At 35.8% G+C, this 24,721-nt stretch overlaps 1 protein-coding gene across 2 annotated transcripts in view; it reads left to right on the top strand.

Moving 5' to 3' along the window:
* Positions 1–24,721, top strand: part of CNTNAP5 (contactin associated protein family member 5) — a 1,122,001-nt gene that overhangs the window by 1,055,614 nt on the left and 41,666 nt on the right. For both annotated transcript variants that reach the window (XM_053670714.1, XM_053670716.1), the window contains exon 21: positions 1,690–1,777. In XM_053670714.1, coding sequence (XP_053526689.1) covers positions 1,690–1,777 — 88 coding nt within the window. The remainder of the gene's footprint in view (positions 1–1,689; positions 1,778–24,721) is intronic.

Raw genomic sequence — 24,721 nt, forward strand, 5'->3', positions numbered from 1 at the left:
AGAAAGGGAATTAACACAAGATGTTTATTTAATCACTCAGCAAGCCTGTGTTAGAAGTCATTTTTCCAGTTTTTGTAGTAGGCTTTTTAGAAACATATTATTCATTGATAGGATATTTATATTCTCAAGGTGCAAATAGTTTAGTGGAGGGAGAGAGACAGAGAGAGAGGAGTGGATCATTATGATGCAGCATAATACAAGGTTAGAGTAGAAAAAGGTACCATGAAACAAGAGAGGAGGATCAGTTAACTTAAACAAGGTATCAAGAAAATCTTCTTGAAGGGGGTTGACTCTAGGGGCACTTAGAATATTGTCTGGCACACAGGAGGTACCCAAACATTTGTTAAATTAATCTTGTAAAAATTCTGAAATAAAAATTGTGATTGTCTAAAGTTGCTCAAATGTCTGTAGAAGTATGGATAATAAAGCAAGAAGCATAGTGCCTGTGGGTAGCCCACATGACAATGGCACACTGCTTTGTGACAGTGCATGGCCTTGACAAAGATGTTTATTTCTGGGTGATATCAATTCCCCTGTCTATGATATGAAGATAATACTTTTTATTTCTCAATGTTCTAGAGAAAAATAAAATTTTAAAGATACTTTAGTGCACTGCCTCATATAACAAGTGTTCAATAAATTACAAATATTACTACAGTCAATTTTCATAAATTGAAGGGAAATAAAGCATGTAATCACATACCACAAGTCACAGCTAGTGACTCCTCTCACAGCACAAACTGCTGCATGACAAACTGCTGCAGAAGGAAAGTTATGGTAGTGGAAGCTGAAAGAAATAATTGTTAGCCCTAACAGCCACTCCCCAAGAGGAACCAGGGTCAGGCACTCAGCTAAAGGTATCTTAGGCTCCTCTTCTTACAGGTGAAAGTTAAGATAATGAGTATCATTTCCAGGAATAATATATAAATATTCAGAGTAGAGTCTGAAAGAAACTGGTAGGATTTGACTAGCCTGAAAAAAAGTGAAATGGATGGGGGCAGGGTACTGCCTTGGAAAGAAAAGGATAAAAAAGAGACAAAACTGAAATTAGCAGTTGGTGAGCCAAAGAGTGTTCTCTAAAAATGATGCCTCCAATCGAGTCCTAGAGAATCCTAATAGTGGCTTTTGCTTAACCCTGCTAGATGGGGTTCATGTTGCTGCTAACTATCCAGCCTCTCCTACCCAGGGTCAAACTTTTGTCAAACTGAGATACATGCTCAAGAAATTCCACAGTGTCCATACATGAATGAAACAGGGTCAGAAGTAATGGAACAATGGGAACAGTGATGACTCTCTAAGCACAAAATGAGAAGAGGGAAGAAATTGGGGAATGGGTACTGTTTTCCATTTAATGTTAATCCTAACAAGTGTGTTCCTAGTTTATAAGGCTTTATTTGTTTAAGTGTTTACAGTGAAGAATTTAGTGAGCAAATAAATCTCAGAGGGGAGATAAATACTTGTAAAAACTGTACAGAATTTCTCATGGAGAAAACCTGTATGAAAGCCAGAGGAAATAAAGGAATATTTTATGTGCATTATGGGAGAATCTGTGAGTCATTTCTCATCTCTCCAGGGGGAAAGTCACAGAGAAGGTCTGCCCTGTGTTTTTTGTACTTTTTCCCCAGAGGCAGTGTGTTAAGTGCTTTCTGTGCAGATTTTGCTCATGCACCTGTTTATGTGTCCCTGCAGATGGATGAGCAGCTCCGGCTAAGTTATAACTTCTCCCCAGAAGTGGAGTTCAAGGCTGTAAGGTCACTCACCTTGGGCAAAGTCACAGGTTTGTACTTCAGTCCACACCTTTCTGGTGGGCTGTGATAAAATAAATGTGTAAATAAATAGTTTTCACCCGGGTATTAAGTATTTCAAATCTGGAGCATCTTACTCCCATAACATCCAATATCTAGAATCAAGATTTTAAGATATGTGATTTGGGAGATGCTAAGATATGTGTGGTGAGTTTGGGAACTGGCATTTACATTATAGAAGTTTGAATAAGGTAAATTGACTCATTTTTGAATTAATAAGTTAATTTTAAAGGCTTACATAACTTTTTACTTATATTTACTTAATGTTTACCCAAAGAAACTAAGAATTTCAAAACCTCAATTATTGGATTGCTCAAATCCTTTATCACTTTACTAATTCATTAACAATTGAAAGAGAATTGGAATTTCCTAGTATAATAGCAAATTTTCTTTTCCTTTTTTCCCTACTGGCAGTTTTATAAATTTTCATTTTATATTTGATGAAAGTATCTATTGGGTGCAGGGAATTTGAAACTTTCTTGATTAAGTTAATGATTTTTTATTCCTGGTGTTATTATTTTCTTAATTTAATTTCTCTTTGTGGTGAATCTGCTTTGTTTGTTATTAATAGAGCAATTCAGTTTCACTTTAGTTAGTATTTACCTGGCCTATTTTTTGCCATATATTTTCTTTCAATATTTATTTTTCTAAATCTCATATATGATCTTAGTAATGCATAGAGATGTATTTTGTAATTTATACAATCTAACCATATGTTTTATAAATTGGTAAAATAAATGCATTTACACTTTGGGTTACTTATTAAGGTTGAATTTGTTTCTGTCTTCTATTAGTCCAACTTTTCCTATGATTCGACTTTGTTTCTTACTCTATCACAGTACATTGCAGAAAACAATAACTGGGGCCATTTTAAGTAGGGATCAATTTAACACAGAAAATTAGTTGCTTACAAAATTGTGGCAGCTCTTACAGTGTGGATTCTCATTATTTTCTCTAAATGACTCCCCAAGGAGTTTTGAGCCAGTTAATGGGGATCTGTCACCTATCAGGATATCACTCATGCTAATCTGCAGTACAGAGGACACTGTGATACAAGGGCTGCACGTCAATTTCCAAAAAAAAAAGCAGCAGTCTGAAAGTTGGTGGCAGAGGACACTTCATCTTATTGTACCATGACTTTGTTGGCCAGTACAAATAGCCAAAAAACAGGACAATGATATTGGTCTTGCCACAACCTTCCAGTTTCATAAGTTAGATACTCTGATTTTTAGAATATAATGTGTATCCAGAAAACTAGCTGCTGTCAGGTCTAAAAAGTGTTCATTTTAGTTTATAAAATGGCAGTTGAATGAGACAATGAAGTAACCAACTTCAAGGTTAAATTTTATGTTTATTTTTATTCCATTACCTCTTTCTATTAATAGCAATTGCTTAATGTACCTACTGCTATTTTTGACTTGCCAATGTAGTCACTAATTTACTTCTTTTTCATTCCTTCATATATTTCAGAACTTTCTATTTATTACTTTTCTTAACTTTAAATTTTTTTTTCAATTACAGATGGAATTTAATATTATATTAGTTTCTGGCGTATACCATAGTAGTTAAACATTTATATAACTTACGAAGTAGTCCTCCCAAAAAGCTGAATACCCACCTGACACAATACATAGTTGTTACAATATTATTGACTATATTTCCTAGGCTGTACTGTCCATCCCTGAAACTATTTTATAACTACCGATTTGTAATTCTTAGTCCCTTTATCTTCTTTACCCAGCTCCTCAACTCTCCTCCAGTCTGGCAACTCTCAGTTTGGTCTCTGTATTTATGACTCTGTTTCTGATTTGTCTGTTCATTGTGTTTTTATAAACAAAATATAGGTAAATATAAGTAAAATCAGATGGTATTTGTATTTCTCTGATTTATTTCATTTAGTATAATGTCCTTATAGGTCCATCCATGTAACAAATGGTAAGATTTTGTTCTTTTTTATTTTGTTCTTTCTTTCTTTTTTAAATTACTTTATTGTTGTTCAATTAAAGTTGTCTGCATTTTCTCCTCACCCTTCCCTCACCCCATCCATATGTACCTCCCTCCCTTGCTTCCCCCCTCCTCTTTTAATTTTTAATTTTTCCATTCCATTCTTTTTTCATTTTTATTTAATTATTTTTCAAATACTGTTTTCTATTACTCCCATCCCAGCCCAACCCACCCCATGCAACACACCTCCCTCCCATTTCAACCCCCCTTAGTTGTTTTCCATGTGTCCTTTATGCTTGTTCCTCTAAATCCCTCTCCAATTTCCCCTGAAATTCCCTCCCCTCTCCTTTCTGGTCCTTGTCCCCTTGTTCTCTATTTCAGTGTTTTTGTTTTTATTTTCCTTGCTTGTTTGTTTTGTTGTTTAGCATCCTGTTAAAGGTAAGATCATATGGTATTTGTCTTTCAACACCTGGCTTATTTCACTCAGCATAATGCTTTCCAGTTCCATCCATGCTGTTGCAAAGGGTAGGAAGGAGCTCTTTCTTTCTTTCTGCTGCATGGAATTTCACTGTGTATGTGTACCATAATTTTTTGACCCATTCATTTACTGACGGGCACCTAAGTTGCTTCCAACTCTTGGCTATTGTAAATTGTGCTGCTATGAACATTGGGGTGCATAGGTTCTTTGGGATTGGTGTTTTAGGGTTCTTAGAATATAATCCTAGCAATGGAATTGCTGGGTCAACAGGCAGGTCCATTTTTAGTTCTCTGAGAAAATTCCATACTGTTTTCCATAATGCTTGTACCAGTCTGCAGTCCTACCAATGGTGAACTAGGGTCCCCTTTTCCCCACAACGTCTTCAACACTTGTTGTTTGTTGCTTTGTTTATAATAGACATTCTGACTGGTGTAAAGTGGTATCTCATTGTGGTTTTAATTTGCATCTCTCAGATAGCTAGTGTTATTGAACATCTTTTCATGTGTCTCTGGATATTCTGTATGTCTTCCTTGGAGAAGTGTCTGTTCAAGTCCTTTTCCCACTTTTAAATTGGGTTAGTTGTCTTCTTAGAATGCAGTTGTGTGAGTTCTTTGTATATTTTGGAGATTAAACCTTTGTCTGAGGTATCATTGGCAAATATGTTTTCCCATACAGTTGGTTGTGTTTTTATTTTAATACTGTTTTCTTTAGCCATGCAGAAGCTTTTTATTTTGATGAGATCCCATTTGTTTATTCTTTCCTTTATATTCCTTGCTCTAGGGGACATATCAGTGAAAATGTTGTTGCATGAAATATCTGAAACATTCTTGCCAATGTTCTCCTCTAGGACTTTAATGGTGTCACAGCTTAAATCCACCTTGGATTCATCTTAGTGTGTGGTGTAAGTCAGCGCTCAAGTTTTATTTTTTTGCACGTAGCTGTCCAGTTCTCCCAACACCATTTGTTGAAGAGGCTATCTTTACTCCATTTTACGTTACTGTCCCCTTTGTTGAATATTAATTGACTATAGAGAGTTGAGTTTATTCCTGGGCTCTCTGTTCTGTTCCATTGGTCTATGTGCCTTTTTTTATGCCAGTACCAGGCTGTTTTGATTACAGTGGCCTTGTAATACAGTTTGATATCAGGTATTGTGATCCCTCCTACTTTGTTCTTTTTTCTCAAAAGTGCAGCTGCTATTCGGGGTTGTTTATGGTTCCATATAAATTTTTGAAGTGTTTGTTCTATGTCTGTGAAATATGCCATTGGTACTTTAATAGGTATTGCATTGAATCTGTAAATTGCTTTGGGTGGTATGGACATTTTGATGATGTTAATTCTTCCAACCCATGAACAAGGTATATGTTTCCATTTGTTTGTGTCTTCCTTGATTTCTTTCTTCAATGTTGTGTAATTTTCTGCATACAGGTCTTTTACCTCTTTAGTTAGGTTTATTACCAGATATTTTATTTTTCTTTTTGCTATAGTGAATGGGATATTTTCCTTGATTTCTGCTTCTGCTGTTTCATTGTTGGTATACGAAAATGCCTTTGATTTCTGCATATTGACTTTATAAACTGCTGTTTTGCAAAATTCATTAATTAGTTCGAGCAGTTTTTGGGTAGAGTCTATAGGGTTTTCCATGTACACTATCATGTCATCTGCAGTGACAATTTTGTTTCCTCCTTTCCAATTTGGATGCCTTTTATTTTCTTTTCTTGCCTGATCACTGTGGCTAAAACTTCCAATACTATATTGAATAGAAGTGGTGAGAGTGGAAGTTCTTGTCTTTTTCCTGGTCTTAGTGGAAAAGCTTTTAGTTTTTGCCCATTGAGTATGATTTTGGCTGTAGGTCTCTCATATATGGCCTTTATTATATTGAGGAATGCTCCCTGTATTCCCACTTTGCTGAGTGTTTTTATCATAAATGGGTGTTGTTCCTTATCAAAAGCTTTTTCCATGTCTATTGATATGATCATGTGGTTTTTGTCTTGCTTTTGTTTATGTGATGAATTACATTTACTGATTTGTGAATATTGAACCATCCCTGCATCCCTGGGATGAATCCCACTTGGTCTTGGTGTATGATCTTTCTGATATATTGTTGGATGCGATTTGCCAATATTTTGTTGAGGATTTTAGCGTCTATGTTCATCAGCGATATTGGTCTGAAGTTTTCTTTCTTTGTTGTGTCTCTATCTGGTTTTGGAATTAGGATGATGCTGGCTTCATAAAAAGAGTTTGGGAGTTTTCCATCCTTCTGGATTTTTTGGAATAGTCTGTGAAGAACAGCAGTTAGCTATTCCTTAAATGCTTTGTAGAATTCTCCTGTGAATCTATCTGGTCCAGGGCTTTTGTATGATAAGATTTTTGATTACGGCTTCAATTTCTTTTGCTGTTATTGGTCTATTGACATTTTCTGCTTCTTTTTCATTGAGTTTTGGAAGATTGTATTTTTCTATAAATTTATCCATTTCACCTAGGTTTTCAAATTTCTTGGCATATAGTTCTACATAGTAATTTCTTACAATGTTTTGTAAGAAATTTGATCTGTGGTATCAGTTGTAATCTCTCCTCTTTCATTTCTGATTGTTTTTATTTGTGTCCTCTCTCTTCTTTTCTTCATGAGCTTAGTTAAAATCTTGTCTATTTTGTTTATCTTTTCAAATAACTAACTCCTGGATTCATTGATCCTTAGAATTGCACTTTTAATCTCTATGTCATTTAGTTCTGCTCTGATCTTGGTTATTTTCTTCCTTCTACTTGCTCTGGGCTGTCTTTGTTGCTGTTCCTTGAGTTCTTGCAGGTGTAGGGTTAGTTCGTTTGTTTGAAATGTTTCTATATTCTTTAGGTAAGCCTGTATTGCTATGAACTTTTCTGTCAGGACTGCCTTCTCTGTGTCCCAAATGTTTTGGGTTATTGTGAGTTCATTTTCTTTGGTTCCAGAAACTTTTTGATTTTTTCCCTAATTTCATTCTTGACTCATTCATTGTTTAATAGCATACATTCAGTCTTCATGATTTTGGGTGTTTTGGGTGTTTTCCTTTGGGGTTGGTTTCCAATATCAGTCCCTTGTGGTCAGAGAAAATGCTTGGTATGATTTCAATTTTCTTGAATTTTTTGAGGCTCATTTTGTGTCCTATCATGTGGTCTATCTTTGAAAATGTTCCATGTGCATTTGAAAAGAATGTGTATTTAGCTTCTTTGGGATGGTGAGCTGTATATATGTCAGTTAAGTCCATTTCATCTAGGGTGTTGTTTAATGCCACAATATCATTGTTGATATTTGGTTTGGAAGATCTGTCCATTTTTGACAGTGAGGTGTTAAAATACCCTACTATAATTGTGTTGCTATCAATATCTTTCTTGAAGTCCTCTTAGATTTTCTTTATGCACTTGGGTGCTTCTATGTTGGGTGCATATATATTTATGATGTTAATGTCTTGGTGGATTCTTCCCTTGAGTATTATGAAGTGACCTTCTGGATCTCTCTGTATGGCTCTTTTTTTTTAATCTATTTTGTCTGATATAAGAATTGCTACCCTAGCTTTTTTTTTCTTTTTTGTTTGCTTGGAAAATTTGTTCCCAGCCCTTCACTCTCAGTCTTTGTATGTCTTTTGGTTTTGAAGTAGGTCTCTCATTGGCAGCATATGTGTGAGTCATGCTTTCTTATCCATTGAGCTATTCTGTGTCTTTTGACTGGAGCATTTAATTCATTTACATTTAAGGTTATTATTGGTAGATACTTATTCATTGCCATTTTTGTACCTATGTTACTCTCTGTCTCTCTCTTTTCCTTTCTTTCCTTAAAGCAGTCCTTTTAATATTTCTTGTAGAGCTGGTTTGGTGGAGTCATATTATTTTAAATTTCTTTCCTCTTGGAAGCTCTTTATTTGGCCTTCTATTTTAAATTGAGAGCCTTGCTGGGTAAAGTAGCCTTGGATGTAGGCTTCTGGTTCTCATTACTTGGAATATTTCTTTCCATTCTTTTCTTGTTTGGAGTGTTTCCATTGAGACGTCAGTAGCTATATTTTGTTCTCTTTTAAATTGGAACCAGTAATGTTCTACTTTATATACAGGGTGCTGTTGGGAACCAGTCTGCCTGGTTTCAGGAATTGTAACTGCTTCCCATCTAAGGATGAGTGAGCAACCTTCCGAATGCAAGCCACAAGGAGACAAAGCTCATCTCTGGTAGCAAATACTGCCTCTGCTTACTTGCCTGCCCCCAATGCATGGTGGCATAGTCAATGATGGGTAAGAACCCTTAAAAAAAAGGCAACCTAAGCCAGACACAATGCCTAATAAAGCCATCATGGAAGTACTCGGGGCACTGCAATAAAGAGGGAGCAATGGACCCTCACCCCTTGGCTATTCTGACATAGCCCAGTCCCCAGGTTCTCTGGGAGAAGCACTTCCTGGCTCTAATGTACTTAAGTCTGAAAACCTGTGATGGGAAAGGCGGTGCAGCCCCTTGCCTGGCTAGAGAGGGATCTGGGGTGATCGGGCATAAGAAAGAATTTCTAAAAATCCAGTGAAGGCTGCTTTGCTAAGAGTGTTTTCAATGACATGTTAAGGGTCTGAGCAAGAAATGAGTATGTCTCCCAAAGTTTCTGCAACCCCTATTCCTGACAGACACTGACTCAGACTAAGCCCTCAGATTTATTTGAAATATAATCTACTTTTTGATCCTTATCGCCTGTATTTCTGTATATTACAACCCTATACAAGCCATTGAGGAAGGTGTTCTTGGCCTTTTTCTTCTGAGAAATTGGACACCTCTCCTCCCCAAGCAGATCATGTCTTGGTAGTGTTACTTTCATCCATAGCGGATGGGGGGACTTGTGGGCAAAGTCACCCCCATAAGGTCCAGCAGAAGTCACACCTGTGTGAGTGTGGTTGGCAGGGTAATAATATGGATGTAATAGTTCATACTTTTAAATTTGACATTTCACCTAAAATAGCATATGGTGTGCTTGAGTATAATATTATTATGTTACAGAACTATACGTTGATGATTTTGTAATAAAATATTTTGTAATAAAAAGGGGTGCTATTTGTGCTTTACCCTGTATGTTGCAAATCCTCTTTATCCACTCATCTTTTGATGGCCAATCAGTTTACATTCATATCTTGGCTATTTTCTTGGCTACTTTCTTCTGTAAATAACATTGCAATGAACATAGGGATGCATATATCTTTTTGAATTAGTGTTTGGGATTTCTTTAGATAAATAACTAGAAGTAAAATTGCTGAGCCATAAAATACTTTTTTTTTTTTTGAGGAATCTCCATACTGTTTTTTACAGTGATTGCATGAATTTGCATTCCCTCCAACAGCACCCTAAGGTTCTCTTTTATCATATGCTTGCCAACATTTGTTTCTTTGTTGATTTAACAGTAATTGCCATTCTGACAATTATGAAATGAAACCTCATTTTTGTTTTAATTTGCATGTTTCTTACAATTAGTGATGTTGAGCATCTTTTCATATGTCTATTGGTCGTCTGTAAATCCTCTTTAGAGAAATGCCTATTTAGGTCCTCTGCCCATTTTTCAGGTGGATTGTTTATTGCTTGTTTCTTTTGGTGTTAAGTTGTGCGAGTCATTTATAACTTTTGTATATTAATCCCTTATTGGTTGTATTATTGGTGAATGTCTTTACCCGTTCAGTAGGTTGTATTTTGTACTTGTCAGTTTTATTTTCCTTGCTGTGCAAAAACTTTCTAGTTTGATTTAGTCCCGTTAGCTTATTTTTTCTTTTGTTTCTATGACCCAGAAGATATATCAGAAAAAAATATTACTAAGAGTAATGTATAAGTGTTTGCTGCAGCCTATATTTTCTTCTAAGAATTTTATGATTTTGAATCATATTTTTCTTTAATCTATTTTGAGTTTACTTATGTACATGGTGTAAAGAATTGACCCAGTTTTAATTTCTTATGTATCTGTCCAGTTTTTCCAACATCATTTATCAAAGGGACTGTCTTTAATTTATTGTATATTCTTGATTTCTTTGCCATATATGAATTAATCTTATGGGCATGAATTTATTATTGGGGTTTTTATTTGGTTCTATTAATTTATTTTTTTTTAATTCAGTACCATGATTTTTTGATTACTATAGCCTTGTAGTATAATTAAATATCAGCTGGTGTGATACTTCAACTTTGTTCTTCCTCAAGATTGCTCTGGCTGTTTGCAGTCTTTTGTGGCCATATAAATTTTAGTATTCTTTGTTCTAGTTCTTTAAAAAAAAAAAGCCATTAGGTTTTTGGTAGGGGTTGCACTGAATCTATAGATTACTTCAGTTAATTTGGACATTTTAATGATGTTCATTCATTCTATCTATGAGTACAATATGTGCTTCCATTCTTTCCTCTCTTCTTCATTTAGTGGCTATTTTTCTTTAGTGTCTTATAATTTTCTGAATATAGTTCCTTCAGTAACTTGGTTAAATTTATCTCTAGGCATATTATTTTAGGATGTAATTGTAGATTGGGTTTTTAAAAAATTTCTCTGACAATTCATTATTGGTATACAGAAATGCAACCAATTACTGAGTGCTACATTATGACATTAATTTATCAGTTCTGATAAGATTTTGGGGGGAGGTGGAAGTGTTTAGCATCCTCTCTCCATATAGTATCATGATATCTGCAAATAATGACAGTTGACTTTTTTATCTCATGTATATGAATTTTATTCTTCTTGTCTGATTGCTGTGGCTAGCATTTGCAGTACTGTGTTGAAAATTAGTGTGAAACTGTACATTCTTTCCTTGTTCTTTATCTTAAGGGAAGTGCTTGTAGGTTTTCCCTGTTGAATATAATGATAGCTGTAGGCTTGTCATATATGGCCTACATTATTTTGAAGTATGTTTCTTCTATCCCCACATTATTGAGAGTTTTTTTATACTAAATGGGTACTGGATATTGTCAGATTTTTTTTCTGCATCAACTATATAATCATTATTTATATACTTTATTTTGTTTAGGACATAAGTTTACCCTATACTTTACATTTTGTTTACAAAAAATTTGTTTATACAGTTATCACTTTATTGATTTCTATGTATTAAAGCAATCTTGTATCCCATGATTAAATAATGCTTGATCACGTTGAATGGCTGAAATCAGTTGACTAATATTTTATTTATGTTTTTTGCATCTATGTTCCTTGCGAATATTGGCCTATAATTGTTTTTGTATAATGTTCTTAGTTTTGGAATTGGTATTTCTTGCTTCATAAAATGAGTTTTGGAGCTTTTCCTCCTTTAAGTTTTTTGGCATAGCTTGAAGATTGTGGGGGGCTAAGCTCCCAGGGCCCCTGCAGCCACCACATGAGAATAAGTCTACCAAGATATGTTCTGCTTGGGAAGGAAAGGTGGTCGATCTTTCAAATGAGAAAGACCAGGAGCCTTTTCCTCAATGGGCTTTTATTAGGTTTAATTTGCATAGGAATACAGAGTGTATACATAAAGCTCATCAATCATTGTCAGGCAGTAATGATCAAACAATAGATAACATTCAAAGAATTATGAGGGCTTATTCTGAATCAAGGTCAGATAGCTAAAAGGCCATAAAACTTTGGGGAAACAAACTCATTTCATGCTTGGACCCTTATTTAAATTGAGGGTATTAGCAAAGCAGTTTTCACAGAATTTTACGCATTCTTTATTAGGCCTTACCACTTCAGGGAACCTGCCTTTTCCAGCACAGGGCCACCCACCTCTGACATCACTTCAGGCTTAAGTCAGGCAGGGAAATTAAGGCAGCCAAGGGATCAAGAGACTTATTGCAGGCAGAAGGACTGTAAGAAGGAAATGAGGACTCAGGCTATGTCAAAGCTGAGGGTGGAGGGTCCATCACCCACTTTTTCTATAGCCCCCCAAGTCCTTCCCTAAGTACCTTAATTGTGACCATGCCTGTCTTAGGTTGTTCCTCCCTTGAGGAATCTTACCCATTATTGGCTAACCAGCCAGGCTCAGGGCCAAGCAGGGTGAAATAAAGGAGGCAGAGGCAGCACCCCTGCCAGGGAGATAAGCTTTGTCTCTTTAGTGGCTTAGGGTCCCAAAGTATCTCACTCTGCCTTAGCCATGGGTGGGGTTACAGCTTCTGAAACCAGGCAGGGCAGTTCCCAACAGAAGATAGGTGTTGATGTTTGACTTATTTCATTTAACATAATATTCTCTAGTGCCTTCCATGTTATTACAGATGGCAAGATGCCATTCTTTTTAGGGTAGAATCATATTAGATTATATATATTTTCTTTGTCCATTCATCTATTGATGGCCACTTAGGTTGCATCCATATCTTGACTAGTGTAAATAATGCTGCAATGTAAGGATGCACATGTCTTTTCAAATTACTATTTTGAGTTTCTTCAGATAAATATCAAGTGTTATTGCCAGGACCTTATGTCTCTCTTGTGATAGCCTTTGTTTAAAGTCTACTTTTTTCTGATACAAGTCTATTTTTCCCAGCTAATTTTTCTCTTCTATTTTCATAAAAATATTTTTCCACCTCTTTACTTTTCAGTCTTTCTGTGTCTTTTGATCTGAGGTGGGTTTCTTGTAGCAGCATATAGAAGATCAGTCTGGAAAAAGTTCAACCATTATTAATATAATGAGAATGATTTGTGCTACATAAGTGTAACCTGGCAACCAAGGAGAGTGGATGGGGATACACATGCATGAACAATGACAACTTCACTGTACTAGACAGTGGGGTGGTAGACACAATTGACTGAGCATTTGTACTTTGTGGCCCTCACATTCAAACTGACTGAACAAGTAGAACATGCATCTGCATCAAATTTTGTATTAAACTTGAACATCCCTCCATGGAAACCATTCAGATGATTCAGGAGGTCACATCTATGGGCAGCTGGTGATTGGTAGCCTCATCACAACAATGTGCCTGCTCATGTATCACATTTTTTGCAGAATGTTTCAGTGACAAATCAAATCACACAGGTGACTTGGCCCCCCTAAAGCCCAGATTAGGTGCTCTGTGACTTCTGCCTTTTCCCAAAATTAAAATCCCCTTTGAAAAGGAAGAAATTTCAGACCATCAAAAAGATTTAGGAAAATATTATGGGGTAACTGATAATGACTGGGAGAACTCTGTGAGGTCCAAAAGTGCCTACTTTGAAAAAGACTAAGGTGTCATTGTCCAACATATAATGTTTCTTGTATCTTGTATCTTCTTCAATAAAGTCTCTATTTTTCATAGTACATGGATGGATACTTTCTGGACAGACCTCATGCATGGATCTTCATTTCTTATTAATTCAGCCACACTATGGTTTTTGATTGGAGCATTAATTCCATTTACATTTAAAGCAGTTATTTGTAGGTATATAGTTATTGCCATGCTATTAATATTTCTTCTCCTTCTCCTTCTTCTTCTTCTTATTCTTCTTCAAGATGTCACCTTATCACTTCTTGCAATACTGTTTTGGTGGTGACAAACTTTAACTCCTTATTTTCTTGGAAGTTTTTATCTCTCCTTCAATTTTAAATTATACCATTGCTTGGCAGAGTAGTCTTGGTTACAGGTCCTTGTGTTTTTATGACTTTAAATGGTGTGTAACTATTCCTCCATGTCTGCAAAATTTCTGCTGAAAAAACATCTGACAACCTCATGGGAGCTTTCTTGTAGGTAACTAACTGCTTTTTTCTTGCTGCTTTTAAGATTCTTGTGTGGTCTTTAACATTTGACATTTTAATTATGATGTGTCTTTGTGTGGACCTTTTTGGGTTTATGTTATTTGTGACTCTGTAAGCTTCCTGAATTTGCATATGTTTTCCCTGCCAAATTAGAGAAGTTTTTCATCATTATTTCTTTATATAGTTTTCCAATCCCTTGCTCTCCCTCTTCTCCTTCTGCAAATGTTGTTACACTTGATGTTGTCCCAGAGGTCCCTTAAACTATCTACTCTTTTTAAACTAAAAAAAAAAAAAAAGTTTAGTTTAAAAAGAGTTTAAACTCTTTCTATTTTTTTGCTGTTCTGATTAGGTCTTTTCTGATAAGTTATCTTCCAAACTGCTGATTTGATCCTCCACTTCTTCTAGTCTACTGTTGCTTTTCTCTAGTGTATTTTCCTTTATTTCTGTTATTGTATTCTTTATTTTAACTTGTTCTTTTTTAATGGTTTATATATCCTTGTTTATGTTACTGTGTCTCTTTTGAAATTCTCATTGAGTTTATCCATTCTTTCCTTTAGTTCATTGAGCATTCTTATAATCACAGTTTTAAATTCTATATCTGTAGATACCTTCCCAATATTTTGATTAGTTCTTTTTCTGGAGTTTTTTTTTCCTTTCTTTTTTTTTTTTTCAATTTGAGACATGTTTGTCTCTTTTTTTGGTTGCCCCTCTGTTTTGTTTTGTTTTGTCTTGTTTTCTCTGCTACATTTCCCAGTCTTGATAGGGTGTCCTTATGTAACAGGTTTCCTGTTTTAGGTGAGCCTTGGTTGCTGTTGGCATGTTGGTGAGTGATATTAAGCCTCAGGCTGACTGGTTATGAGAATTATCATGACCATAGCATACGAGCCTCTGTGCAGGAGCTGACTCCACAGAATAGTATTGGCCTCAGGGGGCAGCCACTACTGAGACTACATTTTGGGTTTGTTTCTCATGGAGCTAATAAGGTGGTTCTCTGTTTTGGTCTGAAGACTGATACTGAGTATGTTGGTTCTGAGTTTTCTTGGTAAGGGTTCTGGTGCTGGGCAAATTCAGGCACTGTCTGTGACTGACACTGTCTGTGACTGACCCAGGGCCATCTGGTAGGAGCTGCAAAACAATCAGCAGTTGATAGCTGCCTGTGTTGAGCATGGAACAATGTGGTAGAGACCATGCTGTGAATTGAGGTGGGTGTCAGCCAGTACTAGATCTGGGGCTGCCCACCCAAAGGTACAGGGCATCTCAAAGCCAGCTGGCACTTATTACCTACCCATAAGGTACAGCTTTTGGAAGAATCTTCCTGTGGTACATGAATTGATTGAGGTGAGGTTTGGAGTCATTGAAGGAACAAGTGGTGTTCACCAACTTAATACAGATTTAGATTTGCCACATACCTGCCGGCTGTGTGGGAGGGAATCTCAATACAGAAACAATGGCAGTTGTCTCTTTAGTCCTTGCCCTGAAGCCACACCTCTCAGTTTCTCTCCATATATCTCTGGTGCCTTTCTAGCTATTGTCCCTTCACTGGAGCATAGGATGAGTGTGTCTGTGAATGGGTCCTTTAAGAGGACTCTGGGTTTCCAGCAGCCTTTCATGTCACCCGTGTGGATGGAATCACCATTGATATACACAGCCAGATGTTTTGTGCCTTCTCATTCTGGCACTGTTGCTCTGGTTGTGGTATCCAGTATTGGGCAGTCCCTCACCCCTCAGGGGTATCATCTGAGGCTGATATATCCCTCTATATTCACAACCACCATGTATGTATGGGACCAACCCATTTCTACTAATTTTGACTTGGCTTCTTCTTTGTATCCTTAGTTACATGACTTCTATTCAGCTAGTTTTCAGATCATTCTCCAGGTTGACTGTTTTATAATTAAGTTGTAATTATAATGTGTTGTGGGAAGAGGAGGACAGTAGTTATCTACTATGCCATTTTGACTAAGCTTTCTAATTACCAAGTTTCATTTTCTTCCTTCAGTAGTAAATCCTTTTGAATTTTTTCATTGTCAGGCATACTGTATCTATATTTCTCTTTATTTTACCTTTATTCTTGGAAGATAATTTTGATAGACCTATGATTAAATATTGAAGGATATTTTCCCTGAGATTTAGGACTTATTTAGGTGTGTGATAGGGTGAGATTACACTGGCACATAAGAACCTATGATAAGTGTCTCTGCCCCATTCTGCATCCAGTGATGCCACAGTGGTAGTTTGAATGTGTCCATACTAGGAATGGTTACTAATGTTAGTGAGAAATTCTACAAAGCAGGGCTCAAACAGTCTCTATTGCTGGAGAGACTGTTTGAATCCTCTCTAGCACATCACTGTTTTCTACTCTTCTTTTTTCGCTGCACCAGTTGAAAAGCTGGCTGTCAGTCTTTCCTGCCTCTGAAAGTTCTCTGACCACCCACATCCCCAACACCCGTATGCTACTTTTAAAATCATCTCTTTTAATTTGGTGTTTTACAGTTTTATTACCATGTGTCTGATTGTAGACTTCTTTTTCAGTGTCTGATTTGATATTTTAATGTTTTCTTTATTATTCATTAGTTCTGTATCTATGTATCTAATTCATATGCATTTTTATATATGTCTACTAATTTGTTCTCAAACATTCTCAGCATACCAAATAATAATTCTTATTCTTTCTATTCAATTAGTTTAGACCTGCACTAAATACATTTTGGATTTTTTAATTTGATCCTCATGTCCTCTACCATAGTTTAATAGTCACTTATATTCTTTGTCTCACTATCTCACATTCTGGGAAATTTATTGGGTTTCATCTCTAAATTTACTAATTGGTCCTATATCTATGTCTAATATCTCATTAAATCTATTTAAGGAGCATTTTTATTGATTTTTTATTTCAAACATAAATATTTCTTTTCCAATACACTTGTTAATAAGATAGTCTGTTTTTCTTACTCCTTTTTTATGCCTTTTTGTTTTGAAAATAATAGTTATAGGACATTTTGCCTCTGATAATCTCAATATCAGAAATCTAGAGGAATCTAAATCTATTTTCTGTTTTCTAACTTTTTTTCCCTGTGGTAACTTGTTCTCTTATGCTGGGGTGTGTGTGTGTGTGTGTGTGTGTGTGTGTGTGTGTGTGTGTTTACTTGCATGCATGTGCTCTCATATTTGTTTGAAATTAATTTGAGGAAACTTGATGATCAGAAATTGGGAAGATTTCTTTCAGGCAAGATTTGTGTTAACTTCTGCCAGGTTCCAAGAGGTACTACCAATTCAGCATTGTTTTACTTTCCCATTTTGGATTTTTCTGTACAGACACTGAGTGTAAATTTGAATCTCTAGGCTTATATAAAATCATACTCCAGGTTGAAGTCTCAGTAGACATGTTTAGTTACTATTAATATCATAACATATTATTTTAAAATTATTTTAGGTATTTTTTAAATTCAGAACCACATCAGGCGTTACACAAGTTTTATGCTTACTTCTTTGCTATTGTGTTATTATTTTTAGTCTACTTTTTACTAAAGCTTAATGTGAGAGTCCTAGATTCAATACCATCAATTAGCAAACGTTCAAAGCTTTTATTCCTCTTCTTCTTCAAGATGGTCCTGGTATTTTTCTTTTGATAAAATCATAATAGCTCAGTGCCTAGGTTTTATGCTCTTTCTCCCTAAAATTCCCCCCAAACTTAGGATTCTCTTTTTTCCTGAAGCTTAGCAAGGCCATAAAATATTTGTTGATTTTAATGAAGATGAAGCAGAATTACTTTTTAGGGTATATAGTCTATTGTATGTCTTCTGCTACTTAAGTAGCACACTTTATTGGGGAGGAGACATAGATCTACATGACCACAACACCCAGGCTTTCTTATTGTACATACCTGTTTGTGCAATAAAATCTATAAAAACATCCTCTTATTTAAAAATTTCCTCATTAATCTTGCCAATCTTTCCTGTGGCCTTGCTGTCTTTTGAATTAAACCCATAATACCTGAGAATAAAAAGATGAACATTTAAAACAAGGTACTAAATTAAAAGGGGTGTTTTGTCCTTTTATTTTTAATTATTTTTGAAGAAAGATAGAAAGAACTTAGTCAAGGCTGAGGAAAGTGCCCAATAAAAGGCCTCCTTTCTTCTGAGATTAGGAGATAACTACTTGCTGGCTTTTCTCCCCATCCAAACTGCTGTTCAGCTGATGAGAGGGTGTGCACTCACGATTAATCTCAGTAACTCCGATCTATGCAAGGTCTCTAGCTGGAGATGAGAAAAGGTGATATAAATATCAGCTTCATTTTTATAGTAGAGCACTAGTTCTGAGAAATCTTTGGAAGTAAGTCTCATGTATCAGAAAGAATGTGGATAGGGATGGAGGATAGAGGAAAAACTTATGCAGAGGTGGTTAAATAGTATTAATGACAAATGCAGTGCCACTCCAAAGATTCATAAAAGTCTACTACTATGTTTGACATTTTCACTCTAAAGCAAAAATTTGCATGTTTTTGTATAATAGTAGATATCAAGAGAAAAGAAGTGTGATGAATCTATTGCCCCAGTTTTCTTCAGTGCCACTAATAATATTCTACTGTAAATCTACAACAAGTTATTCATTTTCTTTCTGTCAGAGGAAGGTCCAATCCACCATGTCAGATGACAGTAATTTAGTACCTGTGATGTTGCTACATGGTATATGCTACATATATACCAGGGTAAATAAAACAGTCTCTTTCTTGAGAACTCCTATGATATAGAGATGAATCTATGAAGATAGCACACATCATCTTTGACATTGCATTGTAGGTGTTCACTTATGATAAGTCCTGGAAAGCTGCCAGGGTTATTCCTTTGTTTACTGACACTCTTCAACTTTTAACGAAGCTTTCTTGGTTTGTTCTATTGCATTAATGGGTATAAGAGAAATTAATATTACAAAGAGAGAGAGAGTACATATTTAGAGAAGCTACCTCTTAAGACAAGAGCACCCCATTTCTGGAAAATTACTTAATTCTTTTAGAAGATAGAGAAGTACATGCTTTACATGCAAGCAGGGTGACTTACCTCTGTGTTTCTAAGTCTCTGTCTAACTTGGCCCTGGTACAAGATCAGAGACAATCAAATAGATTTAGAAATTTAAAAAGCTTGAATCTTCTAAAAGAAACTAAGGAAATTATCTTTTTTATTTTTCCTTTTATTTTTTCTTAATTGATAGTGCTAGAATATATCATTAAATTTGATTATAAAATAAAAATCAAACAATTTTTGTGCATCTTGCAATGAAGAAAATATTATTTTCTTCCTGAGAGGAGCTTTGTTATTGTACTGCAGGGTTAGAAAGTAGTTACTTTTAAAATATAGAAACATGAGACCTGGCAGGTATGGCTCAGTTGGTTGGACTGTTGTTCCATTCGACAGGAGGTTGTGGGTTCAATTCCCAGTCAGGGTACATACCTAGGTTGTGGGTTCAGTCTCTGATCAGGAAGTGTATGGGAGGCAACCAATCAATGTTTTCTAACATCTCTCTCTCTCACTTTCTCTGTCTCTCTCTCTCTCCCTTCCTCTCACTATAAAAGCCATGAAAAAATGCCTTTGGATGAGTACAATAAAGAAAATATATAGAAACATTTAAAGATTAGATTGAAGGAGATTGCAATACTGCTTTTAAACTTTAGCTAACAGATTCTGAACAGATATTAAAACAAGAAAGCACTCATGGCATGCTTATAGAATTATTTGTTTATACAGCCAGCATTTATTAATTCCCTACCTACTTGCCTGTTTGATAGGCCAAAATCACACCAAGAGGCATTTTTATTCTCTGGTGACTTTTTTCCATCTCATGTAGCTTCAAAGTTCTCTTGGCCCTAAGAAGCCATATAAAAATTGTAGCAATTCCTTCCCAGGATGCATAACACTAAGCTAATCTGGGAGTTGCAGGGTTAGCTGTGAGCACTTTCACTTGGCCTGTTTAAATGAAGTGAACTCTGATTGCCTCTATAGAACAGGAATCTTTAATTTTCCCAAATCCCTCAGTTTTGAACTTGAAGCCTGCTGTGCATTCTGCAAAACCAGAAAATTGTTGAATGAACTCCCTAATTATTTTCATGTTAAATCATTTCCTAAACATCTTGAAAAGGTGATTTATGGCTGCCATTTTTACAAAGCACAGCATAATTTATGCATGTTAATGAAAGGTGGCTACTTCAAAGCACTTATTTTGAAAGAATGTTACTGTAAGGATTTTTTTTTGGTACCTGGTTGGGAACTTATGATTCAAATGTGGTACAGTTGATAGTAAACTGGAAGCAAGTTTATAGAGAGAAACATGCAGCTTTTTAGAGACAAACTGACTCACTCGTATTTGGTTCTCTTTCTCATCATTACTGCTATGCAACCATGGGTAAACTTTCTAGTCTGTAGTGTTTTATTGGTAAAATGAGGAAAATGACACTGAATTCAGTTAATTCACAGAGTTATATAAGGATTCCATGAAATATTATGTGCAAAGTACTTGGTATTTAACACACATCCAATAAATATAAATTTAAACACTTTTTTTTATTTTCAGAGATTGTGGGGACACAACAGGGAACTGTTGTTTCAGTGGGTCTGGAAAGATGACCATGAGGTAACTCCCAAAGATGCACTCAGGTATGCCCTAAATGGGTAGTTCTGAACCCAGTGAGCCTTCAAGACTTAAGTGTGAATCAGTCTCAACATGGGGCTATTTTCAAGGATGTATCAAGCACACACCAGCTTAAACAGTGGTGACAACAATAGAGAATATAATGGTGTGTGAAAATGGGAGGTTGTGCTTCAGTTGTGGCAGAGATCAAAGTTCAAATATGTGTGATTCAGTCTTTGTGAATGTCTGTATCTGTCTCTCATTTTATTTTGGACTCTTCTGACTTCTCTGTAGGAATTCATTTTCAGGAAGAATTTCAACAATAACCTAGTGGAATCAGCAATTTCATGCTTCTATTTCAGCAACCCTATGACAAGAAAGGACTATCATTTCTAAAATTTTTAGAAAAAGTACTGGAATAAGTCTCTTAGAACCAATCTGTGTCACATGATAATTCCCAATGGTGATAATGTCCAAGAGATTGGAATACACTGATTGGCTATAACTGTATTATACACCCAGATATGGCTCTGGAGGGCTAAAGGCAGCAGCCCTATATTAACCACATTTGTTCTGAGAAGAAGGAAATGTTATTTTCAAAAGGAAATTGAGGTTTTGTTACCAGAGAGTAAGATGGACTGTGAGAAGAAAAATCAAAGTAGTTAAAAAATACCACTACTTTTTCACACTTACACTCTCTCGTTTAAGCAGAGGAGAAGAAGATGCAGTTATGGGGGAGCAGACTAGGAATTGTGCACAGTTTTGGGATGGTATGGTGCTTGTATACATCAATAGTCCCAGTATGTTGCAATTGAAAAGATAATAGTTGAAAGATGGCCTTTTAAGAAATGAATGTTATCTTCCTCAGAACAGGCATTTGGCTTCCCAAGACTTCTCTCAAGAATTATTTTATTTTGAATGCATAGATTTCTTAATGTCTCACTTGTTTGTGGTATTTTTTGTTCTATGGTAAATAATATTTCTCAACCACAGCTCCTTCCTGACTCAAATCCTAATAATGTGGTTAATTTTCTCATGTTATTTGCAGAAGTTTCTTAAAAAAACTACTTCTCTGAATGATAAAATGCTTTGGAAATATTAATGTAATCTGACTTCCTCTTGAAATGAATGATATGTTTAAAGCATCCTGAAATATTGGTCTCAGTTATCATCACAACTTTCTATTGCACACATCTGTACACTTTTTCAAATGTGTTTTACCGATTATGCTATTACTGATGTCCCATTTTACCACCTTTATTCCTCTCCACCCTGCACACCCCTCCCTCCCACATTCCCCCACTCCTTAGTTTATGTCCATGGGTCATATATATAAGTTCTTTGGCTTCTACATTTCATATATTATTATTAACCTCCCCCCCGTCTATTTTGTACCTAACATTTATGCTACTTATCCTCTGTACCTCCCCCCTCCCACTCCCCTGCTGATAACCCTCCATGTGATCTCCATTTCTGTGATTCTGTTCCTGTTCTAGTTGCTTGCTTAGTTCATCTTTATTTTTAGGTTCAATTGTTGATAGTTGTGAGTTTGTTGTCATTTTACTGTTTATGATTTTGATCTTGTCCCTTTAACATTTTATATTATAAGGGCTTGGTGATGATGAACTCCTTGACCTTGACCTTATCTGAGAAGCAATTTATCTACCCTTCCATTCTAAATGTCAGCTTTGATGGATTGAGTAACCTTAGATGTGGGCCCTTGCCTTTCATGACTTAGAATACTTCTTTCCAGCCCCTTCTTGCTTGCAAGGTTTCTTTTGATAAATCAGCTGAGAGTCTTATGGTAACTCCTTTGTAGGTAACTATCTCCTTTTCTCTTGCTGCTTTTAAGATTTTCTCCTTATCTTTCATCTTGGGTGATGTGATCATGATGTGCCTTGGTGTGTTCTTCCTTGGTTCCAACTTCTTTGGGATTTTCTGAGCTTCCTGAACTCCCTGATAGTCTCTTTCCTTTGCCAGATTGTGGAAGTTCTCCTTCATTATTTTTTCAAATAGGTTTTCAATTTCTTGTTCTTTCTTTTCTCTTTATGGCATCCCTATGATTTGAATGATGGAATACTTAAGGTTCTCCTAGCAGTTCCTAAGGCTCTCCTAATTTTTTTGAATTCTCATTTCTTCATTATCTTATGGTTGAATGTTTATTTATTCCTTCCTTATGTTTGAATGTTTATTTATTCCTTCTGGTTCAAACCATTGATTTGAGTACAGGTTTCCTTCCTGTCACTGTTGGTTCCCTGTACCTTTTTCTTTATTTCACTTTTCATAGACTTCACCTTTTCTTCTATTTTGCAACTGTACTCAACCAATTCTGTGAGTATGCTGATTACCAGTGTTTCAAACTGTGCATCTGATAGGTTGGCTCTGGCTTCATCACTTACTTGTATTTTTTCTGGAGCTTTGATCTGTTCTTTCATTTGCACCATTTTTTTTTTTGGTCTAGGGAAGCCTCCTGTTACATAGTAAAAGGTGGGAGCCTTACGTATTGGTCCAGGTGGGACAACCCATGTTGTTGCATTGTGGCACTGTATGTAGGGGAGTGGTCCCAGAGAAAACAGTGCTGCTCGTTCAGGTCTCTGCCAGCTTTCAGTCACTTCCACAGCTACCCACAAACAAATTGGGCCCTTTTGGTGCTGATTTCCAGGTGGGTGTTCTTGTGTACATTCTAGGACCCTGTAAGTCTCTCCAACAAACTCTCCTATGATGCTGGAAGTTTCCCCTGCTGTCTCAACCCTCATAGATTTTTTCAGTCAGAGGTTTTGGGGCTTTATGTTCTCACACTGGAACCCTCGGCGTTGAGGTCTATTTCACTCCTCAGTTGTTCCTCCCAGTTTATCTGCATGCCTATGTGGGACCACCCACTCCAACAGCCACCACTTCACCCAGTCCACCAGCTGCCACCTTGCCAGGTGTCTTCTCCACCCAGCTGCCCATCTCTGCTCCTGCTACTGGTCTGGATGAATGCTTCTTCTTTAACTTCTTGGTTGTTGGACTTCCATACAGTTCAATTTTCTATCAGTTCTGGTTGTTTTTTATTTTTAAAATGTTCGTTGTCCTTCTTTTGGTCATGCAAAGAGGCACAGTGTATACACCTATGCCTCCATCTTGGCTGGAAGTCCTGTGTACTTTCTACTTTGAAAATAAACAACATTGAATTACAACTGAGTTATATATATGATCTGCTACTGTTTTATTTTTTTCTTAAATAATTGACTGTATTCTCCATAGAGAAATTCAATAAGTGGGTTAGTGTCATATTATGAACAGGAATGTGTTTTATCTTCTATTTTTAATTTTTTTTATTTTAATTTTTTAAATTATTGTTCAAGTATATGAATCATTACTCATGGTACTTGATAAAACTCAAGTCTGTTTTTGTAAAACCAAAGGCACTCTTGACCTATGTGCTCCTGAGGTACTCATTCAATATAGTCACTTGCCCACTCCTGCTCTTCCTATGTGAGTGGTTAATCATAAATTAAGCAAAGGCAGCTGTTATATGTTGTTTTCAAATGCAGACTGTCCTCACTTGTGAGGAGCTGTTACTAATTAATAACAGAGAGGTGGCCTTCAAAGGAGGTGCCCCACTGTGTATGCCTTTGCCTGGCTGTGTTAGCCAAGGATATTATATGTGTTCTATCAGAAGCCATGCCATGACTGTTATTGATAAAAAAGTTCAAATTAGTTCTCATTATACAAAAATTATTAAGGATTACTGTGGACTATGCAATGTGCTAGGCCATGTACATACCAAAACAAACAAATGAACAAGCAGACATCCCTGTTCTAAAGATCTTGCTTACTTGAAAATTTACTTATTTCAAATAAAAATTATCAAGATGAGGTCAGAAATATTAAATTTTTTAAGGTTTTGGAGTATCTCTTTCAGGCTATGCTACTAGGTTTTTCTCACTAATCAAATAATAATAATAAAATATTTATAGCATATTAATATTATAGTATAATGATAAGTTGTACTTATTTTACTATTATTCGATAATATATAACTCTGTGTTATTTCTTTTTTAAAGTAACATTTTTTAATTTTTATTTTAAAAATTAATTTTATGTATTAAAATTATTTTGACTTTCAATACATCATATTATATTGTTTTTAGGTGTACAGCATAGTGGTTAATTATATAATTTACAAAATGAGTCCCATGATAAGTATAGCACCCACTTGGTA

This window comes from Artibeus jamaicensis, unplaced genomic scaffold (genome assembly GCF_021234435.1).
Source record: "Artibeus jamaicensis isolate MK-2021 breed Jamaican fruit bat unplaced genomic scaffold, CSHL_Jam_final contig_61, whole genome shotgun sequence".
Taxonomy (NCBI): Eukaryota; Metazoa; Chordata; class Mammalia; order Chiroptera; family Phyllostomidae; genus Artibeus; species Artibeus jamaicensis.